At 34.6% G+C, this 27,242-nt stretch overlaps 1 protein-coding gene across 1 annotated transcript; it reads right to left on the reverse strand.

Moving 5' to 3' along the window:
• Positions 1-2,004: 2,004 nt before the first annotated feature.
• On the reverse strand, positions 2,005-26,625 carry LOC308503402 (uncharacterized protein; the record flags this gene model as incomplete). The annotated part of the gene is given in 3 exon segments (XM_081062704.1): positions 2,005-2,624; positions 2,627-2,980; positions 25,665-26,625. Coding segments are annotated over 3 exon segments (1,935 nt in total).
• Between the last annotated feature and the right edge of the window lie 617 nt (positions 26,626-27,242).

Consider the following 27,242-nt stretch of genomic DNA (forward strand, 5'->3'; position numbering starts at 1 on the left):
GGGTAAATACTCAGAAATGAGATTACTGGATCACATGGTAGTTCTATTTTTAACTTTTTGAGGAAATTTCATACAGGTTTCCATAGCGCTTGCACAATTTTACATTTCCACTGCCAGTGCACAGGGCTCCAATTCTCCACATCCTTGCCAACAACTATTTTTTTGTTTGATTTTATAATTGACATCCTAACAGGATGTGAATTGATATATCATTGTGGTTTTGATTTCTCATTTCTCTGATGATTAATGGTGTTGACTATCCTTTAATATACCTGTTGGCCATTTTTATGCCTTCCTGTTAAACAGGAGCGAACAAAATCATTTAAAAAAATTTCTGAAGTGAAAAAAAAAGAAAATGTTTCAAGATAAAGGGAATACAGAATTGCATTTAATATTCTTGAGAGGTAGTGTTGGATGAGCCCAGAAAGGGGCCTATTTAATTTGTTAACATGGAAGGCACTGGTGAAACTGACAAAAGCAATTTTAGGTGATGGGTGAGAGCACAGAAAAACAACCTAGGGGAAGAGTGATTTCAAGTAGAAAAAGTAAAGGGAGAGAATTTTGACAACTTGTTGTTAGAGGAAATCACAGAGACAATGTGAACACTGGTTGACCCTTGAGCTGGACCCCAGCAGTTGGGGGCTCCTCAACTGTTCCCCTGCCCTTAGAATGTACGTTCAGTCCACCGTTCCCACAGCTGAAGCTATTTTTAAGGACACATCCTTGAGAGAGCAATATTTTGTTGAAACCATCTGAATGGTATATGTGACTGAACCCAGTTAAAGCCTCTATGTAAACTTTTTCTGGTGGGCAGGTGCAGCCACACAAGAAAATCCTGATATGTAAGTTCTCCTGTTACTAAATATGCTACTTACCACTCTGGAGTGGTCTGCCTCTTTCTTTGGACAATCACTGCCCTCTTTATACAGAAGTCAGTGTAGGAACCAACCCTTAGTTTAGAAGTTTTAAGTTTAAGGTGAGCAGAGAAATAGGGAAATACATGGAAGATAATTATATATTAGGAGGTTGGGTTTTTGTAAGATTTTAAAATGTGAGATAGTAAATAAAGACTAATCAAATAATTGAATGCAATTCGATGAGTATAATGAACTGAATTGGGGAGAGACAAATGTCTAGTCTTTTATGTTGGACAGAGAGATAAGAACAAAAATTCAGTTTATTCTATATTCCTTACATATTTGGCTTAGATCATTGATATAAAAGTACTATTTCCTTTACTCTCCCACTTCTTTATTAATATATAATAACCTTAAAAATTAGAAAGATAGTTAATTTTGTTAGTTTCACAATTGGGGATAAGATGAAACAAGTCAATTTTGATCCTCTCTCATGTTGTTTTATTCTGTTACTTACATTTTGTTAAGACATCTGTCTATCTTACCCTCCAGATTATGTGCTTTCAAAAGCCCTCCTGAAGGAAATTGGATATCGAACTAGTCTGTAGCAAAATAATATGTGTGGCCTGGCTGGGAGAGACCTATTCAGCCTAATAATACGATTCCCTAACATGCCCAGAGATTTAAAATTCATCATATTGACTTCATAGGATTTTTGCTAGCTTCTCTTTCAGGAAAAAGTTATTGAAAAAAGGTATTTTTGGAATGACAAAAACCATAAAGCACGTATTTTCCAGGGGAAAGTAATAAGTGGTTCTCAGTCTCGAAATTATAAGAACTGTTAGGAAAAAGGATTATCTTCTTCCACTTAATTTATTTTTAAATGAAAAATGGACTAATTGAGTTCTATTCAAGGAAACATGGGGTAATTATTAGACTAATCTTTCACAGGAGTGAGAAACAAACAAAACAAAAAACCACAGAAATGTTGGTGCACAGGTCAGTGGTGTTGAGATTCTCAAGACATGGATTTAGAAATGTACCATTCAACATGCTCCATTTCCATGGTAAAAAATAGTACTTCCTGAAAAATTTTATCAGCTCCTGACTAAACAGGAACTCTTCTTTTTTCTGGAAAATGTCCTTTTCATATGCTGTGAGATTTGATGTCCTTAGAACCTGAAAGGATACTTATGACACATTCTCGTATCTGCTTGGTTTTCACTCCATAGACAATAGGATTCATAGTGGGGGGTAGGAGCAGATAAATATTGGCCACAATGATATGGCAAGATGGAGGGATCGTGTGTCCCCCAAAGCGGTGGGAAAAGAAGGAGAAGAAAGCCGGACTGTAGGAAAAAACAATGGCACAAATGTGCGCAGTGCAGGTGCTGAAGGCCTTCTTCCGAGCCTCTGGCGAGGAGAGGCTGACCACTGCCCGGAGGATCATGATGTAGGAGACTGTTATGCACAGGATGTCAAAGCCCCCAATCAGGAGGGCAACCATCAGACCATAGATGGCATTGACCTTGATATGTCCACAAGATAACTTGGCTACAGACATGTGGTCACAGTAAGTATGGTGTATTATATTGCCTCTGCAGTAGGGAAGGCGCTTGGTGAGGAAAGTGAAGGGAATGATGAGCAGTACGCCTCTGAGAAAGGTGGTGAACCCAGCCTTAGCAATGACGGGATTGGTGAGGATAGTTGAGTAGCGCAGAGGGTGGCAGATGGCCACATAGCGGTCGAAGGCCATAAGCATGAGCACCCGGACTCCATCCCTGTGAAGGTATGAATGAAGAACATCTGGACCAGGCATTCATCAAAGCCAATTTCTTTGAGATGAAACCAGAAGATGCAGAGAGCTTTAGGGATTGTACTAGAGCACATGACAAGGTCAGTAAGGGAAAGCATGGCCAAAAAGTAATACATAGGCCTGTGTAGGCAGTCCTCATATCGGATGAGGTAGAGGAGTCCACAATTGCCTACCACAGCTACAATATACATGGAGCAGAATGGGAAGGAAATCCAGAGGTGTATGTCTTCCAGTCCTGGGATCCCATTAAGAATAAATGAGGCTGGGCTCAGTTCTGTTTTATTCAGCATTAGCATGATCAATGAGGCTTAAATTTTATGTGGGTTCTTTTCTAGAGTAAGAAAAAGAGAAGAGAAAATGTAATTTATGGTTACTATCTCCCTCTCACCCCCATGTTTTAAAATTTGTAGTGCATTTTAATGATCAAACAACCATACTTGTATTTTCTAAGTGCCAGGGAGTTGCTTATTTGTTTGTTTGTTACTTATTTATTAATTCATGCTCATTCAACAAATTCTTATTGGGTAATCCAAGTTCTCATCACAGACAATGATTTTACTTCAATCTTTAAAAAAGAGTAATTCCCATCCTCATAGATTTATGTTAAAGCCTAACTGTTATCACTTTTCTGAAAAAAAATTTGTTGAGACACCTTACTTAACTATTGATAAATACATGCCTCTCCCTATTAATGTGACCTTAAAGAAGAGTTCTTTTATCATCAATGACCCCACAGATATGACTATTTTTTTATTCTTATTGTTAATTAATGGCTGATATTTTTATTATTATTAAAGTACTGTTCTAAAAATGTGGAAATATTTAATTATTTATTCTTCTATGGGGTTTGGAGTCTCACAATTCAGTAAAAATTTTAATTCAGTCTTCTCATTTTTAAGACACCTCATTTTTGTCCTGTACTTGGTCTATATGCATTTGTAGAAATTCTTTTAAATTTCTACTCAGAAAAAACTTCCAGTAATAACTGGAAAGCAGCTAATGTTGCCTAGGATGATAAATTTATCAACGTAACAAATTATTGTTTTCGTTCTTTTTACCAGTCTCCCTGTTTTATCTTCAGGCATTGCCCTCTGAGATTATCGGGTGTCTGAGGCAAATACAAAAACAAACTAGAAACAGATAAAAGAGCATCATATTATTATATCTTACTAAAGGCAATAATATAGTTTGCTTCAATTATGTTAATTTCTCCAGTAATATTTATCATTCAATAATATGTTGACATGTACACTTTTTATTATTTTTCTCACCAGTTCTCTCTGACCTTTTGGGTTTACATTTTTATAACTTTAACAACAGAAACTACTTAAATTGGGTTCTAGTAGGAGACAATATAAATGCAATTTTATATTTTTATTTCTAACCACACATTTAATTTACTCTCATCCAAGAGTAAAGTTAATCAGTCCCAAATTCTGTACTTACATCAAAACCTCATTTTCAAGTTAACTAAATATTTGGTTTGAAGAAACGATATTTTGTTCTTTTATTAATCTCTTTAATTCTCAGAAATATTTATTAAGCACGTACAATGTGACATATGGGGAATGAGACATAGTGAGGTGCATACAAATAACCACAGTAAATTTAACAAGAACTAAAATAGGATTAATTATGTGCAAGATCCTAAATAAGCACTAGACTATTAAAGTGATGTGCATTGTTGGTGGTGGGTTTTTGGAGGAGAGATTGGTGATTGTCAAGAAGGACTATGTTGAATAGAAACTGTTTGATACCTATTTTAAAGGAAGACAAGTTGTAACGAAGACAAATTTGTAAGAGGGAGCCCAGAGAGAAGAATCAACATGTAAAAGTATGGAAATCAAAACAATCAAGTCTGAGAATTCACTGTTGTGGAAAAGCAAGTGATAAACTAGACTTTTAGCCAGTAGCTAGATCATGAAGAATCTTGTAACTATCAAATAATAGGAAATTTCTTGATAATGAAGAATAAAAATAAAGAATTCACAAGAATCCGGAGTGTCACGATTTAACTCTATGGTTCTTAAAAAACTTATTAAGCGCTGAAGAAGTCAGAATCCTCTTTTTGCCTCTCACTCAAGAGAATACTCTCTCCCCCACACACACCCCAGCAGGGAGGGTAAAAGAAGGAAGGGGAAAACTTTGAGGTATTGTAGTCTCTGTCCAACAAGTAGTAAAATAAGAATTAATGGGAAATTGAGGCTGATTAGGATGGCAGACAATCATTTAGCTAGCAACAAGACTCCAACGCAACAGGAAATGTATGTATAATAAAAGGAAATCTGTGAACAAGTTTCCCAAGCAATCTAGTTGGCTTCCATTAAACACCTTCCCAATACTACTGTAGTTACCAGAAATAGGAAATGGTGTATCTGTTTTTCAATAAAAACGTTGTCAACGAATGTAGTGCAAGTTCCACCAATTTGGTAGAAGACCTGGATTTGGAACTGATTTTTGTAATTCACTTAATTTCTTTGAGGCTTTTTTGACCTCTCAATTTTTCTAAGGTCAGGTCAGTACAAGAGCAGTATATCAGTGAAATACACAGATTTTAACCTCAGTTTTCCAATTCCAAAATGTATGCATATGGACAATTTATGTAGCTTCCTAAACACAGATTAGCTATCCTTTTAAATATGGATAAAAATATTATTGCAAGAAATACAGAGTCCAAAACCAACTACTGAAACACACATTAAGCCATTTAATTTCTGAGAAAGGAAATACTGAAGATTGTGGAGAAAAAATATAGTATTTTCAATGAACATTACTGGGTCAATGAATATATGTGAGGAGAAAAGAAATATACCTTGTTCCCTAAATCACATCATACACAAAACAATTTTAGAAAAATATTAGAGCTAAAAATGAAATGCAAAACACACCTCCTCTTTGATATTTAGAGGAGGCAAAGATTTTAAAACAGGACATAAAAAATGCTACCTATAAAAATGATAGACTGAATTAAGTTTAAATTAAAACTTTGTATACTTTCTTCAGACTGACAGTAATTTTAGTATGCTTACAAAAGTTAATGTCATTGAAAGCAATGCCACTAAATGAATTCTCTTCTGTGTTTCATCAAAGGAAATATTCATTGTACCATTCATTAATAAAATTGACTATTTTTAGATCATCATATAATACGGAGTATAGTCATGAGGACATTCTGCATCATAAAGTAACACCAAGAGGACAGATCAGATTTGTCAAAAGGTAACTTTATTTGGAAATAGTAAGGAGAAACAGATTGGACATGTAAATATGCATGCTCTTCAAGGACAATATTAGTGTTATACAGGATGTCATAGGAACACCTGTATATCTAACCTAGTCTTAGGAGAAGCTTCTACCCTGTTTCCCTGAAAATAAGACCTACCTGGACCATCAGTTCTAATGTGTCTTTTGAGCAAAAATGAATATAAAACCCAAATTATATTATATTATATTATTCATATATTATACTACATTATATTACATTATGTTACGTTATGTTACATTATGTTACATTACATTATATTATATTATATTATACTATATTGTATTATATAAGACTGGGTCTTATATTATAGTAAAATAAGACTCAGTCTTATATTAATTTTTGCTCCAAAAGATGCATTAGAGCTGATGGTCCGGCTAGGTTTATTTTTGGGGAAACACGGTAAGAGGATAGGAAAATTGCTCTTAGACCTGAAGAATGATTAACACTGTGACAGATCAAAATGGGAAAGATAATGTCCTCTCCTATTGCTATTTCTTATTCACATCACACTGATATTCTGGCTTTGTGATAGAAGGTCCTCTGTCCTTCTGATGTTCTCCTCCTAACTCCCCTCAAACATAGTCAATTCCTACTCATTAAAAAAAACCTATCAGGAAGACTGCAATGTCCCTTGGATGTGATAACAGTGACATAGCTTCTAAGTCATCTTAAAATAATGTAGTTACAACCACGATTAGAGGAAAGGAATATTTTTGTTCAAAAAATTATTGTCTTTCATTATATTTACCTCATGGAACTATAAAAATCAATTCATACGTGGGAATCCTTGACAACTCAGTGAAATTATTGATATTAAGGAATTATTGATATTATTATTGTATTTGTATTTACATCCCCAATGTCTAGCAAATCATCTCTTACATATCAGGTACTCAGTAAGTGTTGTTTGAATAAATGATTCAATGAAAGGATGAATAAATAACATTTTTACTTGACCTTGAGAATTATTAAATTATAATTTAAATATTATAGATTATTGGAATTATTGGATTATTGGAATGCATAAAAGGAACGCCTATAAGAAAAAAATACAGACCATCTTCCTCAAGATTATCAGAAAAGATAAATAAATAAAGCATTCTCATCACAAAGTAGGGAAACAAAGAAAATACAAAAAGTGGAAAGAAAAAATAAGATGAAAAGTTAGAAAAAATGCATTGATTTTGGCAATAAGTATGAATTATTTAAAGTATCTATTAATTTGAACATAATTCTAATTCATATTTTAAATTGTATATGCAGTACAAAAGAGTATATCAAAATGAAAACTACACACAAAGGTTTAAAAGTGTATACATACACATACAAATGTTTTAGGCAAGCAGGATACCAAGGAATTGGAGAGGATATATTAATATCAGAAAAAGATAATTCAAAGCAAAATCAGTTGGGTCAGGATCACTTTGGGCAAAGATAATGCTTCCTGGTGTGCAATTTAAACTAACTGTATAAAATTCTTTAATTTTCACTTTTGATAAGGTTTCTTCACAATCTAAATCATGAAAAACACAATTAAATTCATGTTCTCACTTTATTAAAACAGAGGGAAAGTTTTAAAATGAGGACTCCTTAAATTTACACTTAAGTCATATGCAAGCATATTAAACTCACTCAATTTTCTATTTAAGGTAAGTGGTTCAATCATAATTTAAGATTTTAACTTTGGCATTTCAAGGAATGTATTAATTTCCATTTTGTATGAAACCATAAAATATGATCTTCATAACATAAGAAATGTTTTTTCTTGAAGACCACAATTGCCAACAAGGTTCTGTCTTTAGACTTGGTAAATTCATACTATATATTTATAGTCAACATTTATTTTCTAGTGTTGTTACACATATATCATTAAGATAAATATAAATTTAAAACATATGTATGTATATAACATATACATATATGCATGTTATATGCATATATACACATACACAGTTATAGTTGTAATAAAAAGATTTATGACAATTTAGTATAAACTAGTGAATAACGTCACTATTCTTTTCTCCCTCTATCCCACTTTAATGCATTAAACAGTCTCTCTTAACTGTGATGTTCAATATCTGCTTTGGTCTATAGATTGTATTGTAAGCAGCAGGGCACAATGTAGTATTGAAGCTTTTGAGTTAAAGAGTCCCATAAAAAGTGGACAATATTAGTTCAGTCTCTCAATGATTTCTGCACATAAAGAGCAACTACTAGGTTGGAGAAAATATTCTGTTTTTAATGTAGTGTTTCCTTAGCTCTATTGCATTTTAACGATATGTCCATATATAAGGTAAAGAAATTAAACATAAATACTGTTAAATTAAAAATATTCATCTAGGAATACATATGCACTTTCTGGAAGATGTATGTTTTAAAAAAATACTAGATAATCTATTTATATGCCTCAATTTCCTTTTCATAGGTGTAGTTTTAGTGACTAAAACTGGCTTTATGCTTACACGATAATTTGGGTCCCATCTTCAATAAATCTGCAAAGCTCTCCAAGATCTAACTTAAATATCTAAATATTAACTATAAATTTAAGCAGTTTTCTTTTCAAAACAAATTTAAAATAATTTTAATATATCAGAATTTAATTTCTTCTACAAGGAATGTGACATACTATGATGGAGCTTATGCAGGATTACTGAAATAGTAATATTAACATAAGACTATCACCACTTATAAAATATAACTTTGCCTTATGTGGGAAAATAAACATTTCCTAAGAACACCCGATCCCACACAACACTTCTGCCTTCAAATTGTATGGATGAAATAAAAAACTTTTTTCTGGGAAAATGAAAAGCAATTGATATATATTTAAAGCCCCTCTCCACTGCCAAAAAAAAAAAAAAAAAAAATCCTATCACTATCCTAGCTTTTGAATGTCTTAAATACCTTAGTTTCTGGGTAGTGAAACAGTGAGATGAATGCAATCTGGTTCAGGGTCTTAGTAAAAAACAAACAAACAAACAAACAAACAAACAAACAAAAAAACAATTCTAGAACAAATGAGTATGTGCTGCCACCAACCTCTAACTTCCTTGTTTTCTGTACTATTGAACTGAGCATTTAAAAGAAAATATGTCCCAAGTGGATATATCAGTGTATCAGAGACACAAGTATTAGTGTTGGGATCAAGCTAACTCCTATGGGAAGAAGAAAAAGAGCAAGAATTTTCCATACTTAGTGCCAAAATAATGATACACACAATAAGTGAATAATCTCATATGTATGTTTGTGTTAGCATGTATATATTGGAAGATAGAGAATGAAAATGAACACGAGACATTTTTAATAAAACTAGGATTTAATATTTATCACAAATTTATATGTCCTTTTTCCCATTGCTTGTGGAAAACAGATCAAAAGCACTTAAGTAAGAGATTTCTTTCATTTACACACTCATACATTTTTAAAATTTATTTATCTATCTATCTATTTATTTATTTATTTATTTATTTATTGTGTCATCTCTCCATTTAATTAATGTTTATTTTGTTAAGAACTTTCTACTCTCCAAGGTAGGCTAGGAATGTAAACATGGCTCTTGGTTTAAAAAGCTTACTTTCTTTTTCTTAAATTAAACTTATTGGCTTGACGTTGGTTAATAAAATTATATAGGCTTCAAGTACTCAATTCTATAATATATCATCTATATATTGCATTGTGTGTTCACCATCCAAAGTCCAATCTCCTTCTGTCACCATATATTTGACCCCCTTTACTCTCTCTACCTCCACCCTGCACCCTTACCCTCTGGTAACAACTAAACTGTTGTCTGTGTCTATGAGCTTTTGCTTGTTTGTTTGTGTTGTTCATTTGTTGCTTTTAGTTTTTATCCCACATGTAAGTGGAATTATGATTCTTAGCTTTCTTTGTCTAATTTATTTCACTTAGCATATAATTTCAAGATCTATCCATGTTGTCACAAATGGCACTATGTCATCTTTTCTTATGGCAGAGTAGTATTTCATTATGTATATATACCACATCTTCTTTATCCAATCATCTATTGAAGGGCAGTTTGGTTGTTTCCATGCTTGGCCACTGTGAATAATGCTGCAATAAACATAGGGATACATATCTTTAAAAGCTTACTTTCAAGAGAGGAAAATGATAAATATTATGGTGGTCTAAAAAAGAAAGTGATCAAAAGCTTAGGCTTATTGAACTTACATATCAAGTTAGAAAAACATCACATCGATATATAAACCTTGAAATAATGGTCATGATGATAATAATTTTAAAAAGTAACTGATTATAATTTTTATCTATTTAAAATTGATAAAAATAATGCCAACATATATGAATAATTTGGAAAGATAGGAAGATATATTAATGGTGCCTAAAAAACTTTCATAGTTCTACAATTTAGAGAAAATTTCTGTTATATTTTTATCTTAATTAAAAAATACATGCATGTAAATGTATTGATATATATTTATTATACACATTTTAACAAAAAAGTGAGCATAATATATTACAACATAGACTGGTATTTTCATTTAACATTATATAATTAGTCCATTCCAAAACAGGATAACTATGATTCAGTAAAAGATTGTTGTGGATATATTTAATTTATTTAAACATATCCTATTCTTATACTTACATATCCCTTTAAAATAAGCATTATAATAAATGAACATGTATGTGACACTTAAATGACATTTTTAATCAGATTATTTCTTCCAAATAAATTCCTATTATGTATTAGAACTCCCCTTCTTTCATTCCAATAGTTATGTGACAATTTGATGAGATTGTTGTCTCGTCATTTAACAACGTTGGTGAATGCTTATTAAAATGCTATTTTTAAACTTTATATTACTAGTTTTAATGTATGATGAGAGTTGCTTGTATTATTTCTCTTTACAGGGCTTGTTGATGGTATGGTGTGATCTCATTAATAAGAATATGATGTTTTGGTTAAAGTTTTGTATGTGCTTGAAAGGATTAATGTTCTCTAGTGCTAAGGTGTAGGCTCAGTATATATTTACAGAAACTATCTCATTTATTAAGCGTATTTATTTTGTATACTTTCAATTAGTTTAGAACAAAAAAAATAGTGTATTGAGGTCTTCCACTATTAGTTTTTATTTATTTGTTCTTGCATGTGTACTAAGGTAGAAGATAAAATACAATCATAATAAATAATCCAAAAGAAAACAAAAGGGAAGAAAAGGCAACAAAGAACATATATGAGAAATAGAAAACAAGTAAAAGATGGTATACTAAAACCTAACCATGTTAATAATCATACTAAATGTTAGCGAACAAATAACAAGTGTTGGAGAGGATATGGAGAAAAGGGAACACTTGTGCACTGCTGGTGGGGTTGTAAACTGGTGTAGCCACTGTGAAAAAGAGTAAGGAGAGCCCTCAAAAGTTAAAAATAGAATTACCTTATGACCCAGCAGTTCTGCTTCTGGATATTTATCTCCCCAAAATGAAAATACTAATTTGAAAAGATTTATGCACCCCTATGTTCATTGCAGCATTATTTACCACAGCTAAAATATGGATGCAACTTAAGTGCCCACTGACAGACGAATGAGTAACGAAGGTGTGGTATATATACGATGGAATATTACTCAGCAATAAAAAAGAATGAAATCTTGTCATCTGCAACAACCTGGATGGACCTAGAGGGTCTTGTGCTAAGTGAAATAAGTCAGACAGAGAAAGACAAATACCATATAATTTCACTTATATGTGGAATCTAAAAAAAAATAAAACAAATGAGCAAAATAAATGAACAAAACAAAACAAAAACAAACTCATAGAAACAAAGCAAAATGATGATTGCCAGAGAGGAGAAGGATGGAAGGTGTGTGTAAAGGGAAAGGGGAATTAAAAAAAAAAAAAAAGGGCGCGAGCACACACACACACACACACACACACACACTAATGAATTACTCAGCTTGACATAGAAAAGAAGATGTCATTACTGACAGAGTTTGTAAAAAGTACTCTACTAAGTCTAATTCTGTTAAATATAATGTGTAAGTTATCTCTGGTAGACTAGTACTTCATTTCCGGTTCACTGAACCTTCCCTTTATCATGGTCTTGTTGTTTAATAAAAATACCATTTTCTTGTATCTTTATTGAAAATATCAAACCTATATAATTTTAAATTATCTAAATGTCATGAAATATATCATTATTAAAGAAAGGAATTTTATGGGTCCAAGTCTTTAAATGAATATAAATGAATTCACATTTACATAGAAGGCCAAACTAATAAGATCCTTCACATTATTTTCAATATATCTGAGCACTAATAGAATTTACTTTTTATATCTAACAGGAAGGTGAGTGACAATATACACATGTAATAAAGTTACTAGCATTTAGTGGGCCTGTGCCCCAAATTAATCTTCATTTTTAAGCGATAACCCATAAAATATTCCAACTATCTAATGAAATACTCTAATTATGGGCTCAGTTAAACCCAGCCCAGATCATAATAAAATACATAACCTAATAGGCTAAACTTTATTTCTCTTATTCATTGGTTTAAGATCATGAAAAAGAGGGAAAAAATTTCAAGGTAAGATTTTTAAGATTTTTACTGTGATAAAAATCCTGCATCTGCTTCCTGTCTTACAGATTTCTTTATTTCTGTTCATCTATTATAGATCTCCTTCTCACTTATTCAAGTTGCCAATATTCTTGTGTGGCTGTAGTCATAGTAGCAGAAGAGTTGTTGTAGTAGAGGTAGTAGTCATTTAGGTAAAGTTGGTAAGTCAGTCAGAGTTCCTGCAAATCAAAAGGCACACACAAATGTGAGCCTGAGGAGAATGTAATAAAGTTGTTATTAACTGAATTGTAGGTGGGGTTAAGGGAACAAAAATAGACATTGAAAAAAGTAATGATTGTCACCCCAATAAATTTTTTAAAAAAGAAAGGAAAAAGTAATGCTGTTGAATACCTAGAGACCAGTATCGTAAAGATTTCATCATTTTATTGTTCTAAAGGGGAAAGGGAAGAAAAAGTGTTTCTGGGTAAAATTATTAGGAGCTGTAGTTGTAGCACATGAGATGCCTGGCAAGAACTTAAAGGACACATCTAATCAGATTCCTTATGTAAAAACAGGCTGAGAGTAGAATAATAAATAACCCAAACTCTTTCTCCTCTTGCAATGAGTGCCTACCATTGGCTCAGTCCAAATATTAGAAGGCAAAGGCGTCTGGGTTATGCAGTATATGAGCTTCAGACTTCCAAGGTACAGAAGAGTTTCAATTTGTTTGGTTTAGTGGGGTGTGAACTATGGTTGAGAGAAGGTGTGTTTTAAAGTGTGCTGTAAATCATCCTCCATCATGACAATACTCCGTGTCACACATCTCTTCTGGTACAGCAATTTCTGTGAAAAACATTACAGTGTGTCTTCATGCACCTTATTCACCAGATCTGGCACCTTGCGACTACTGGCTCTTCCCCAAAGTCAAAACGATTTAGGACATCGAGGCAGCCACCACAGCAAGTAAAGTCACTCACGACAGAGGACTTCCAGAACTGCTTCAGAAAGTGGCAAGAATGATGGGACAAGTGTGTTTGAAGTGAGGGGGAGTATTTTGAGGGGGCTTCATGGCAATGTGTCTTTTACTGTTACTAAATGTTTTTTTTTTTGTTTAAACATTCACTGTGTTGTTTGATCACACCTTGCACATTATGGTGAAAGTTTCTAGTGCCTTATTTTTTTTCTAAACAACAACAACAAAAAAAAACAAAGCACCTTTTGGAAACCTGCCCTAAATTCTTTAGTCCTAAGTGCACAAAGCACAGGGTTGAGGGAAGGAGGGATGATGTTGTGCAGCACACTGAGTAGAACTGGAATCAAAGCTGCCTTAATCTCCACCAGGTGAGTTACTGAAATCACCACAATGATTATATAGAAAAAGAGGATAAGGAGGAGATGGGAACTACAAGTGCTCAAAACTTTGGATACAGCTTCTGCAGAGTTCAGGCTAAGTACAGAACACAGAATCAAAGTACATGACAATATTACAAGACTTAGAACACTCCCCATTCCAAGCCATGACAAAATCAGTTGGCAAGTGCTGTTTGATCTCCTGTCAACACAAGCCAGGCTTGTGACCCCAAGGTTCGAGCACAGGCAATGCTCAATCTCATTCCTGGAGCAATAATTATGCTGTGCTGCAGGTACAGGCACTGGAATGACAAATAGCCATTTCTAAGCACCATGAACAAGGTAGGTTTTAAGACTAAGGCATTGGTGACAATCAATGGGTAGCGAAGAGGATGATAAATAGCTGCATATCTATCAAAAGCCATGCAAGAGAAAGATACCAGACTCCATGCCAACAAAGCAGCAAATGGCATAAATCTGAGCAAAGCACTCAAGGAGGCTAATGACTTTTGCATCAAACCAGAAGATAGCCAGGATCTTGGGCATGATGGTGGTAGCCAGGCCATTGTCCACCACAGAGAGTATGCCTAGGAAATGGTACATGGGTTGCTGCAGAGCAGGGTCCTGGAAGATGGTGAGGAGGATGAGGATATTAGCACCAATTGCTGAGAGGTAGAGTAGTGCCAATGGTAAAAGAACCAAGGCTGCCAGCTGTGAATGCCGGGAATCCCATCAGAATGAACTCTGAGACCTGGAATGTGGAGCTATTGGAGACTTTCAGAGATGCAGACATGTATTCCTAAGAGAAAAAAAAGGGTTTTTCAAAGTTGCTTTCTCTGAGCATAATTATCATTAAACATCATTTTTAAACTGTCTCCACATAATGTAGTTTGGTGCTATAACAAAATGAATTCCAGAGCCATCTCTTATAGTAATTTAACATAAATTACAATTAAATTCTAGAGCTTTAGCAGTAGAAGGTAAATTTAAAAGTAGCACTTATCAGTGTTGACTATTCAGAGAAAATTCAACCTGAATCTCAATCCTCTATTTGTGTTGTTCTCAGTTATGTCAGATTGAGATCACAACATAAATATGATTCTAGATGGGTTTCTTTTCAACCATTCTTTGTCTTTTCAGAAATTTTGTGGAAGAAAGTGAATGTGTTTGTTTTCCTCATATTTGTCTTAATATTTTTTTATTCAGATTTTTACTAACAATAAATATATTTTTTAAATGCAGAATTATGGGAGATTAAATTTTGTAGCTGCACCATTATAAGTTGTTATAGATGTCCGTTAATGTTTTTTATACAGCCTTCCAAAAACATGATGTCATAAACTTAAAAATTTTGCAGACTTAAAGCATGTTCCAGATTCGAAGAGTAATAGCTTTCCTTTGATATTTTACTTTGCATGGACTTCTGACGAGGTCACAAAAGAATGGTTTGAAAGTTAAGTGAGCATATGACTGAATTCGTTGATTTGAGGAGTCATGGAATGAAGACAAATCTTAGCAAATTATTTCTTCTTTTCTTGTTGAGTCTTAGAGAACCTATAAAGACATATAAGTACAGGATTTAGATACAAGTAATAAAAAGCTTTTGATTTTACTTAATAAACAAGAATTACTTGTCCATCATATTAAAGAAACTTCCATTATAAGTTCAGAATTATGTTCAATGTAGACTCATTATCTTTCCTCAGACTCTGTTGTTTTCCATGTACTTTTAAATTCTGTACAGGGACCCAACCAGCCAAGCCTGAAACTAACAAACCAGTTTTACTTTCCATGAATGATAGCTTCCTTATCATGTTGGTTTCGGTTTCTTTCTTTTACTTCATTCATATGTACTCCTTCTCCTCAGTACTACTGCTTCTATAATGTCGCCTGATCACACTTGTCTCTCATTTCCCCATGCTTCTTTCTGTTTTTCAGTATTCTGATCTTTCTAAAATTGGTATTTCCTTGGTTAAAATAATTCATGCCTTCACACTTTCAAATAAAGTTCAACTTCCTTTATAATGCATAAGGCACTCTCAGACATGAATAAATCCATTGAGTATCATCTTTTGGCTTTAACTATTTTGTATTCCACATTTCAAATGCACACAATATATGCTGTTTACTAAAATTGTTGATTTTTCAAAGCATTTCATTGTCAATATTTTTGCTGTGCTAGAAGCTACTGTAGGTTTATAAGGAAGAAAAAAATTGAGACTGGAAAATTACATACCAATGCTTTTAAATATGTTTAAAGTAACATTATTAACAATTTAATTGTATTAGCTATACATTTATTTCTGATTAAATTACTTTTATTTATTTATTTATTATTTTTTCTTGAGACTGACAACTTATTTATTTATTTATAACATTTTTTTTATTAGTTTCAGGTGCACAAAACAATGTAATAGTTAGACATTTATCATTTCTATCCCTCACACAGTGAGAACCCCTCTCCCCCCATCAACTACCCCTCTGACATCGCACACAGCCATTACATTTCCACTGTCTCTATTCCTAATGCTGATATAATTACTTTTAAATACAGGGGGAAAAAATCTGAAGGATTAAAATCTTTCTGTGTTGTCACCAACAAGAAAAGAATCATGTTAGCAACTAGATGCATTTTTTTCCCCAGCAATTTCTTGCTTCTATGTTTGGATAAACATATACTGCCTTATCATGGCGTAAATCATCCTTCTTTAATGGAGGATGTAATTTGATGAACACTAAAGTCATCTAAATGTATTCATAACAAATTTATGAACAACAGACACAAACAGGCTTGGACAAGAATTTAATTTGACTTTGGACTTTTACATGACAATTCTGATTCTGAAGGATTTCAACACAATAGCTCCACCTCGAGAGTTTGGAATTATGTAATCCATTTGGCTGAACAAGGACTTGACATTTTTGCCAAATAATCATTTATTATTTTACATCCTTACATCAAATATATAGCCTTGCATCTTTGACATTTTTCTCATTTTCTTTTAAATGTTTTCTCCTGGTTGATATTTGTGTGATGCAGTTAAGAGAAGGAGCAGGTTTGAGTTCACAGACATAAAATAATTGTTTCTAAAATTCTTTAGCAATTACAGGTTAGCAGGATGTGAAATGTGATTCTGCTATGTAAAACAGTTAATACATTAATCCCCCAGTTAATACGTTAATACATGAAGTTATTTTGGCGTGATTTTATAGATGCTGTGACTTCTAGATCACCATACATATGACCTGATATTTTCTGATTTTGGCCTAACCCTTTTGAAAAGGCTCTCCAAGCCTCTGTATCCTGCTAGGGCAGAAAGGTCAATCTCTTGTGCAGCATGTTGTGAAACAACATATGGAAAGGTGAAGGAGGAGCCATATGATGCTCTGGGATTTAGCCAATATGACCAGGCCAAGGTTTTAACAATTACTGTGGTTATGAACAGAGATGCGATCTAAGGTCCTGCCCACGGCAGGGGTTTCCTACAGGGCAAAGACACAAGTTTCTGAGAAAGGAATTTTCACATGAGATGAGACTGTATTCTCAGCTAGCACATGAACCAGAAATTATAAGCTTCTGGAATTTATAGGGAGTGATATGCAGCTCAGTGATCTGAGGATAATAGACCTCCTTTGGAGACATAAGGTGATTCCATGGAGAAAGGTGAATTCCTAGGATGCTAAATCATAAAAGGTTGGAAAGGAGATGAACTTTGGTATATTTCCTGTTAATGTCACCTGAGAACTTACATAAACAGGAAAATACTTTCACTTATGAAACCAATATGGGCCTAGACAGGATGGGCACTTTTATTAGATTGTTTGAATTGTTCTTGAGTACAAAATTTCAGAGGATTCTAAATTCTATAGTTAGGAGGTTGTGTTTAAAAAAAAATAATCTTAAAGGAGAAAGTATTCATTCATCCCAAAATACATAGTGAGTTCCCACTGTATTTAGAAAACAGGCAAGGCATAAAATGATCAATAAAACTGTCATGTCTCTGCCCTCATGGAAATGGTTGTTTAGTTGGGGTTGGGGGATAAAATACTAAATAAGTAATCAAGCAAACATATACTTATAGACTGGGACAAATGCTTTACAACAAAAGTACCCAGAGATATGAGAGCATTTAATGAGAATTAATTTAATCTTGTTGTTAGAGGAGGATTTCCTCAAGAAATGCCAGTTTCTTGTACTGAGGCCAAGTGTCTGACTAGGAGTTAACTATGGTGTGTGTTTGGTGAGAGGGAAGAGGGGAAGAGGAAGGATTCCAGGGATATTTTTTAAGATGCTGAAATGAGAGGAATCATGATAGCAAGGTAGTAAGAGAAGATAAATGTGGCTGGAGCCCTAAGATGTGGTGGAAAATGAGATGTAGTGTGAAATAGAGCTATTGAGGCCAGAGACTTGTAAGCATATTGATTCTAAAATAATAAGGGATCATTGAAAGTGTTTAAGAAAAATTAGGACAAAGCAGCAATGTGGAGACCAGATTAAATGTCACAAGAGTAAATCATACAGGCAGTAGTAATCCAAGGGAGAGATGACTATATCTTGAACTAGGATAGAGGAAGTGAAGATGAACAAAACTGTATAGATTTAGAAGATACATTGGCAGTTAAATTGGTAAATTTTTTGACCAAAGAATAATTCTAAGTTCCTGCTATATTCAGTGGGCTGGCATTTAATGCTATTCACATTCTTAAGGAAGATTGGAGAAAGACCGTGTTACAGGGGAAGAGAATCAGTTCAGATTAAATCATGACAAAGTCTGGTTATAGTAGAGTAGGCAAGACTTTCCTGATGTTTTGTGTTATTTAGAAAAAATAACCATTATAGAACATCTAAATGTAAAATTAATTTGTTTTGTCTTTATATTATATTTAAGCAAATAACAAGCCATTCAAATAAAATGGGATGGGAGGAGATGACACAAATTAAAACTGTTTCTATTTTTCACCTGTCAACCATTGCTTAAATTTTCTCTGATCAAACTCTACATATGTAGTTCAGGAATTCCAAGTGGATTCCATCCCTGAAATCAGACCACTTCTGAGATAGCTCTGCTACCTTGTGACTGATATCAACAGCCCATGGTTCATATCAAAATCTACTAAACGCTGATGGAGTTTCCTTCCATTACATGACCTATTTGACTATACTTCCCATTCTTGTTTATTAACTATTTGAATTAATATTTAAATGCTCAATTTCTGTCCTCTGTCCTTGCTCATATTTTACAAAGAATGAAATTTGTAGATTCTTCTTTAGAATTATAATATATAAATTCTGAGATCTTTTAATAATCCCCAGAATGAACCATAAAAGACCCCGGATAGCCTCAGCAATCTTGAGAAATAAGAACAAAGTGGGAGGTATAACGATACCTGATTTCAAACTATACTACAAGGCTACAGTAATCAAAACAACATGGTACTGGCATAAAAATAGATACATAGACCAATGGAACAGAATAGAGAGTCCAGACGTAAATCCATGCCTATATGCCCATCTAATCTACGACAATGGAAGCAAGAATGTACGATGGGGTAAAGACAGTCTGTTCAATAAGTGGTGTTGGGAAACCTGGACAGACACATGCAAGAAAATGAAGCTGGACCACCTCCTTACACCATATACAAAAACAAATTCAAAATGGCTTAAAGACTTAAATGTAAGATCTGAAACCATAAAATATCTAGAAGAAAATATAGGAAGAAACTTCATGGACATTACCCAGAGTAAGATTTTCACTGATATATCCCCTCGCGCGAGCGAAGTAAGAGAAAAAATAAACATGTGGGATTACATCAAACTAAAAAGTTTCTTCACAGCAAAGGAAACCATCAATAAAACAAAAAGGGATCCTACTGTATGGGAAAAGATATTTGCCAATGATATATCTGATAAGGGATTAATATCACAAATCTATAAAAAACTTACTCAACTCAACTCCAAAAAAACAAACAACCCAATTAAAAAATGGGCAGAGGACTTGGGGAGACTTTTCTCTAAAAAGGACATACAGAAGGCAAGAAGACATATGAAGAAATGCTCAACCTCACTAACCATCAGAGAAATGCAAATAAAAACCACAATGAGATACCACCTCACTCCAGTCAAAATGGCTATTATCAATAAATCAACAAACAACAAATGCTGGCGCGGATGTGGAGAAAAGGGAACGCTAGTGCACTGTTGGTGGGACTGCAGATTAGTGCAGCCACTATGGAAAACAGTATGGAGGTATCTCAGGAATCTGAAAATGGAACTACCCTATGATCCAGTAATTCCACTCCTAGGCATCTACCCGGAGAAATCCAAAACTCCAATTCAAAAATCTGTATGCACTCCTATGTTTATTGCAGCACTTTACACAATAGCCAAGATATGGAAACAACCAAAATGCCCATCGGTAGATGACTGGATTAAGAAGCTGTGGTACATTTATACAATGGAGTATTACGCAGCCATAAAGAAGAAAGAAATCTTATCATTTGCAGCAACATGGATGGATCTAGAGAACATTATGTTAAGTGAAATAAGTCAGAAAGAGAAAGACAAGTACCATATGATCTCACTTATATATGGAATCTAAAGAAAAGACTATGTGAATGAACTAATCAGAGTCAGTTTTGGGGACGCAGAGAAAAAACCGAGAGTGGTTAGATGGGTGTGTGGGAGGGGGTTGGGGATAAGGGGAAAGGTGAAGGGATTTGGAAGCAGCTGGTAACCACAAGATGGCCTCAGGGTTTTTCTTTTGAAAATTAATTTGGGGAAGGTATTCTATAATGTTGTAAAGATTTTGTTGGGTATCCGATGGACATGCGTCCTATTTGGGAGACCACCTCAGGGATACTGTGGATACCTGATCATGGCATTGTACATCAGAAGCTAAACATTAATGAATGCCAACTATAATTTTATATATATAATGTGATGGTTCAGTGTGAGGTCGGAGGGATAGTGGATGGGGGGAGGGGGGTTCACAGTATGAGGGATATAAATGATGAACGTCTAAGTATTACCTTGTTTTGTACACCTGAAACTAATGAATAAATTAATTAATTAAAAAAAAAATAAAAATAATCCCCAGAATGAGAACAGGGTATCTTTCCCTGCATTGAGGTTTATAAGCTTAAACAAATAAATAAAAAAAACAAAGAAAAATAAAGCTATATCTGTCAAAAGTTGAAGTAATGACCACCTGGACAAGAGGCTTTCGGTTGATTGTACATATTCAAAGTATCCTTCTCTGAGATTTAGGTTTAACTATACAGATCTATCTGCAGACTTCGTTGCCACAGAATCGAGTATTGAAATGTTTTGATACACTTGTTGGCATGTAAGACTCCAAGACCCAAGAACATGATACAGTATTCCAAAAAATAATAAGATAAATGCAACTAGAGATACTTAGCTAGATAAATATCTTTTCTTTTCTAACATGGACTAAAGTAAAACTGAGAAGTTGTAAATCTGTATGCTGCCATGTTTTCAGGTGTTTTGGTCTACTAAAATAGTGACAGTGATTAAAGTTTAAGAAAAGGATTTTAAAGCAGGAGTTTTTTTAAAATAAAGGTAAAAAAACTAAAAATCCATTTGAAACTGATTATAGATATGTTTGAGAATAACATTTTCAATCTTAATATGAAAGTTTTAAATTACACAAGCAGAAGGAAACTATTACTTAAAAATTCAAACTAAAGAAAGTAAACTCACATAGCTGCATCTGACACAACAGGACACAAAGAAGAGAATACTGCCAAGAAGTCAGCTCTCCTGTACAAACATGGAAGACTCTCAGGAGAGGGCTGTGCAGTGGTACTTTTATTTCTATCAAAATGGAGCAGGAACTCAAATGGGGTAGAGTTCACAAAGGAAGACAAATGCAGGAAGCACTTTAGGAAAAGGGTCCTGCTGTGGGAGAGGAAACATTGTCTTTCTCAATACTAGACGACAGTAAATGGGGACATGATGCTCCAAAGGGAAAGGGCACTACCAGCTTCATTTGTCTTTATTGTTCACTTCACTTGGGTCTGTTTTTGCCTCATTTGTGGTGGAAGAGAATTCATTGTGGACAGGGAAGTGTTACTTACCCAAGGATCAGAGTAGAAATGTCCGTGACAGGATGAATCAAAGAAAAACAAAGAAAAAAATACCCTTTGTCCATGTCAAGGGGCAGGAAGAGGGAATTCACAATGGATGACAAAAAGGGAAAGGGAAATTTAAAACAAAACCTGCTTGAAGTTGAAGGTCAAAGCTAAATAAATGTCTAAGAATGTGAATGGTATGAACAAATTTGTGAAGAAAGGAACTTTATCTAGATGCTTCTGTATATGTATTTATATTTTAAATATGTAAGGTAATTATGAGAGTATACATAAAACCTGTTTGAAGGGTTTATATCTAGAGACTAGGATCATGTAGAAGTAGAAGCTAGACTTTTACATTCCATTGTGTATTTTACCACATTTGATTGCTTTTACCAAATATATATATTACATATAATATATATAATATGTATATATAATTATAACAAGAACGACAGTAAAATGGATTGCAAATAAATAAATAACATTCATATTTAAATTTGTGTAAAAAAGAATACTCAAAAGAATTGAGAACTATGCACACCTATAGAAGTTATTTTCCTTCTAGGAGCTCTTTTAAATGTTTTTAAAAGCATATTTTCCAAGGTCATCTGAGTTACCTGTAATTGTGGAGATTGAATTACCTTAATAATGAGAGACGACTTTGTTATTAAAGTTGGAAAACTTAAATAATAATTCTGTGGAATGGGCTCAAGGTGTGAGGCCCTATTAATTTCAAAGAAAGTCCATAGCCTACTGTGGGTCATGTAGATTGTTACGTTGGGTAATCCTTGCACACCACTTCACAATCCCCTTGGTCACACCCTATTCCGCCATTGTTACTGTAACCAGTTCCATGCAGGTGTAATCACATAGTCAACCTGGGTCATGTCTAGAACCTAGAACTTCTTGCCACAGTGCTGTCCTAACTCCATGGCACAGGATAGTCCCCAGCAACCAGCTCTGTTGTCATTTATGCACAACCTGAAAGTACAGGGAAGTGAACACCTGTTGGGCAGTCCATGAACCCTGTATGAGTCACTGAGGATGATCCTTTCATCCCCTGGGGAAGATAATTCTGAAATATTTTACAAGGCTCCTCAGATGGTCCAGGTAGGATTGGACACCAGCCTCCATCAGCGTGTGAAACTGGGTAAAAAATACTTGTATTGGCTTTTCCACCTTCCCTGTTTCACTTCACCTGTTTTGCAGTCCCACTCCTTGTGATCACATTTCTAAATAAACTGAGGATATACAAGCTTTGTCGTAGACCCTGTTTTTTGAGAAACCCAGGTTTCAAGTCTGTAATGCTGTAAAACCTCCTGTCCCAATACCCTGGACTCTAGTCAGAGGTCTCGCCTCCCCGATCATTTATTAGAAGATATTTATATAACTGCTATTATATAATTATTTATAACTTATCTGGGAGCTTGGGACCATTTCAGATTCTCCAAATATAAAGGAGATAGTGAAAGTAAAGTGGGTGCTACATTAATTCAACTTTCCAATACCTAACAAAGAAATACGAAGTGATTGAACATGATCAAAATACGAAACGCATGAACACTTTTCTAGCTTTGGCATGTCTAGCAGCAACTCTATAGACATGAAAAGAAAAATAGTGAATATTAGTGTCATCTGTCACATTTCCAGCAAGCCCACAGGCAAGGAATCAAGTTCATACAGCAGGAGAAATTATCAACCATAGATTAGTAACACTTTTAAAGGAGAAAAACCCAAGAGAGAAAGGACAGGCACCATCACGCTTCCTTCTTGTTTTTCTCCGATTTTCTTTAATTCCCTCAGTTTTCCCAGAATCCTTTGCTGCTTCCAGTGTTCCTGGCACAATTACCACAAATGCATTGTGTTTAGGTGTTAATCAATCTTTTGCCCATAATTTCAGTAACAACAGATGTCTCATTTTCACAAACTGTCTCACCAAAAAGAAAAAGGGAAATAATTTCTTTTAAATTTTAGATGGAGAGGTCAATAATATTTTATAGCATGTGGACTCTCTGCTTCTGTACCTCACCCTGTTCGAATCAGATGAAAAAAATCACTCTCAGACCTCAGCACAAAATAAGTTTTGCACAACTACAACTTGCCAGGTTAATGTTGCTTCAGGCCCTTTCACAATCCTATACTCATTTGTCAATTAAATGATTAATCAGAAAACATTTTGCTGAGTGAATTTTTTGTTATATGTTTGTGGTGGGTTACATAACTGCTCTTGGCATTCATTGCAGACAGGCAGTACTCTATTCCTCAATCATTACTGCTCCTGCAAGATTTCCTTCACCTCTGGTCCTCCATTTACAGAAAAGTCACTTCCTATGCAATCCTGGGTTTTTGTTTTCCTGAAGGTTGTGCCCATTATTTTAACCTCTGAAATATCCCAGCTTTCTTAGCCCTTGTTATTGAATTGCTCAGTGTACTTGAAGCCTTTATTATTGTTTATCATATCAGGTACCACACTCTGAAGAAGTTTCATTTATTTCATTGTAGTTTAAATATTTTAAGAGTTTCCTTTAAATAGTGGTCATATAGCCTTCAGGGTAGGTATTTTTGTCACTGAATTCTGCTTTCATAAATTAGTTCTACATTATGATGAAAAACCCTAGAATCTTTCTGTTTTCAAACTTCATGCATCTTAATATATTGGCCACTATATCCTTAATCAGTGTCCAGAAATGATAAACAATGTCCTCTGAATTTAATGAATTCCCATATCTGGGCACAAGATTTGAGCTCCCCAAACTGTCCTAAGTACTTACTCATGACTTCTTCCTGGTCTCATTGAGAAATTCCCTTGCAGAGGTCTGTAGCCAAAGACTTCCGGTATAAAACTGACTTATAACTACAACTACTAACAAAACATTCTCAGAATTGTCTCTGTAAGAGATTCTTCGCAGACACTGGAATTAGTTGAGACAAGCAGGATAACTGGCCTAGGAGTTTTTATAAGTATGAAATTAGTTAAAATGCATATCAACATTTTAAGCTTAAGAGCTTCCAATTTTTCCTTTTCCTCTGAAATTTCTTGAGGCATTGGAGATTATATTCCTTGGTTCATAAGAAAGGAACAAGTCTTATTGCCCAAATGTAAGGCTCCTGCAGCAAGGATAATAAAATAGCGAGTTTAAATACATTTTGTACTTTTCGTATCTCTTCTCACTCCCCACAAGTAATCTCCACTTCCCACCTCCCCTTAAACACACAAACACAAACACACACCCACACCAACACACACCTGGACTTGCCTTGGCAAAGTGGTGGGCAAGTTATTGTTTGTGCTTTTGTTCTCTCTATAAAAAAAAATTCCACCCCATTTTACATGCGTTCAATGTATGTTATTGTTTAAAGTGTTTTTACATACATTACCATATATAATTTTCCCAACTACCATATCAGGTATGGAGAGCAGATGTCATTGTTTTTATTTCATAGGGGATAATTGCCTTACTTTGGAATTAGTGAGAGGAAGTAGGTTTCTTGTGTCTTAACATCTCATTGAAAATATTGGTAAACACACAATGGGATTTATAGATGATGTAAGACAGAATTGTACACCTGAAATCTATGTAATCTTACTAACAATTGTCACCCCAATAAATTAAAAAAAAATATTTGAGCAGCTAATCTGCCAATACGACATATTTTTACCACTAAGCAGTTCCCCCAAAAACTGCATCTACTTAACCTTTTTTTCTCATACCTACCACTGCTGGCTGATCAGACAGTTTTCTGACCTTGGACAATTGTTATGGGCACCTTCCTCCAGCACATATATTTGGTCACTTTGTCCCGAAACTCTTTGGTTTTCACTCCATAAATAATAGGGTTGAGCATTGGCGGTACAAGAAAGTAGAGGTTGCCAAGAATGGTGTGGACATGGGGTGGAATCCCCTGACCAAAGCGGTGAGTGAGAAAAGAGAAAAGCGAGGGAGTGTAAGAGACGAGCATGACACAGATGTGTGTGGTGCAGGTATTGACTGCTTTGTGGTGGGCTTCCTTAGAAGAGAGATGCATTACAGCCTGGATGATTAGCACATAAGATGAGGCAATAGCTGAGATGTCTAGCCCAACAACCAACAAGGCCACCACCAGACCATATATCCTGTTGACTGTGGTGTCCACACATACCATCTTTACTACAGCCATGTGCTCACAGTAGGTGGTGGGGATGACATGATTGGCATGAAAGGGCATCTGCTGGAGGAGAATGGGCATGGGAAGAATGAACAGGATGGCTCTCACTAAACTTGCTAAGCCAATGAGCCCAATGCGACTGTTGGAAAGAATGGTGGCATAGCGCAGGGGCTCGCAGATAGCCACATAGCGGTCAAAGGCCATGGTCATTAGGATGGCAGACTGCAAGGCAGAGATGGAGTGGATGAAGAACAGCTGGGTCAGGCAACCCTCATAGCTGATCTTACTCTGGCCAAACCAGAAGATGCACAGCACCTTGGGAATGGTGGTTGTGGACATGCCCAGGTCTGTGAGGGCCAACATGCAGAGGAGCAGGAACATGGGCTTGTGCAGAGAGCGCTCTGTGGAGATGGTGAAGAGGATGGTGCAGTTCCCAAGGACGGTGAAGAAGTACATGGAAGAGAAAGGGATAGATATCCATCTGTGTTTGTCCTCCATCCCAGGAATACCTTGGAGAATGAAGAAAGAAGGATGGCCCTGGGAGGCATTGCAAGCAGTCATGGTGGCACCCTAGTGAAGTACCTGAGAGGAATAATGAAGAAACTTCATCAGCATCAATTTAAATAAAAATCAAGATCTTCAAAGTGGAAAACAAAAGTTGCAATGTTACCATATATAAAAATGATTCTGAAATCATGATAGCATTATATTGCAGTATTATAGTAGTAAAATGTGATATAACAATATTAATATGTGACAGAATGCATTTTGATAACATTTATTAAGGACAAACTGATTCATTATTCATTAACAAAATAAACATTACATATATAAGAATATATTGATAAATGAATGCCTGTCCTCCTAAAGAACATAACTTTAAGTGTGTAAAACAAAAAATGCATAAGAACACAAAGAGAAATTGACAAAATATTACACATGTTTCTCTGAAGTGAAAAGATCAGAAAGATCAACTAAAGAGTTTTTATAAAAGATAACCTAGAGCTTATAATAGAATCATTAATCCAAAAATTAAAGAATACACATTTTCAGCAGATATGGAACTTGTGGGGACTTTTTGATGTGAACTTTGCAGTGATGACTAAAAGGAAGCAGGTGCCAGGTGTCTGGGCACCTGAAGCTCAGAGAATAGGCTACCAGAACGTGAATATAAAACC

Source organism: Rhinolophus hipposideros (assembly GCF_964194185.1).
Source record: "Rhinolophus hipposideros genome assembly, chromosome: 10".
In the NCBI taxonomy this organism is placed as follows: domain Eukaryota; kingdom Metazoa; phylum Chordata; class Mammalia; order Chiroptera; family Rhinolophidae; genus Rhinolophus; species Rhinolophus hipposideros.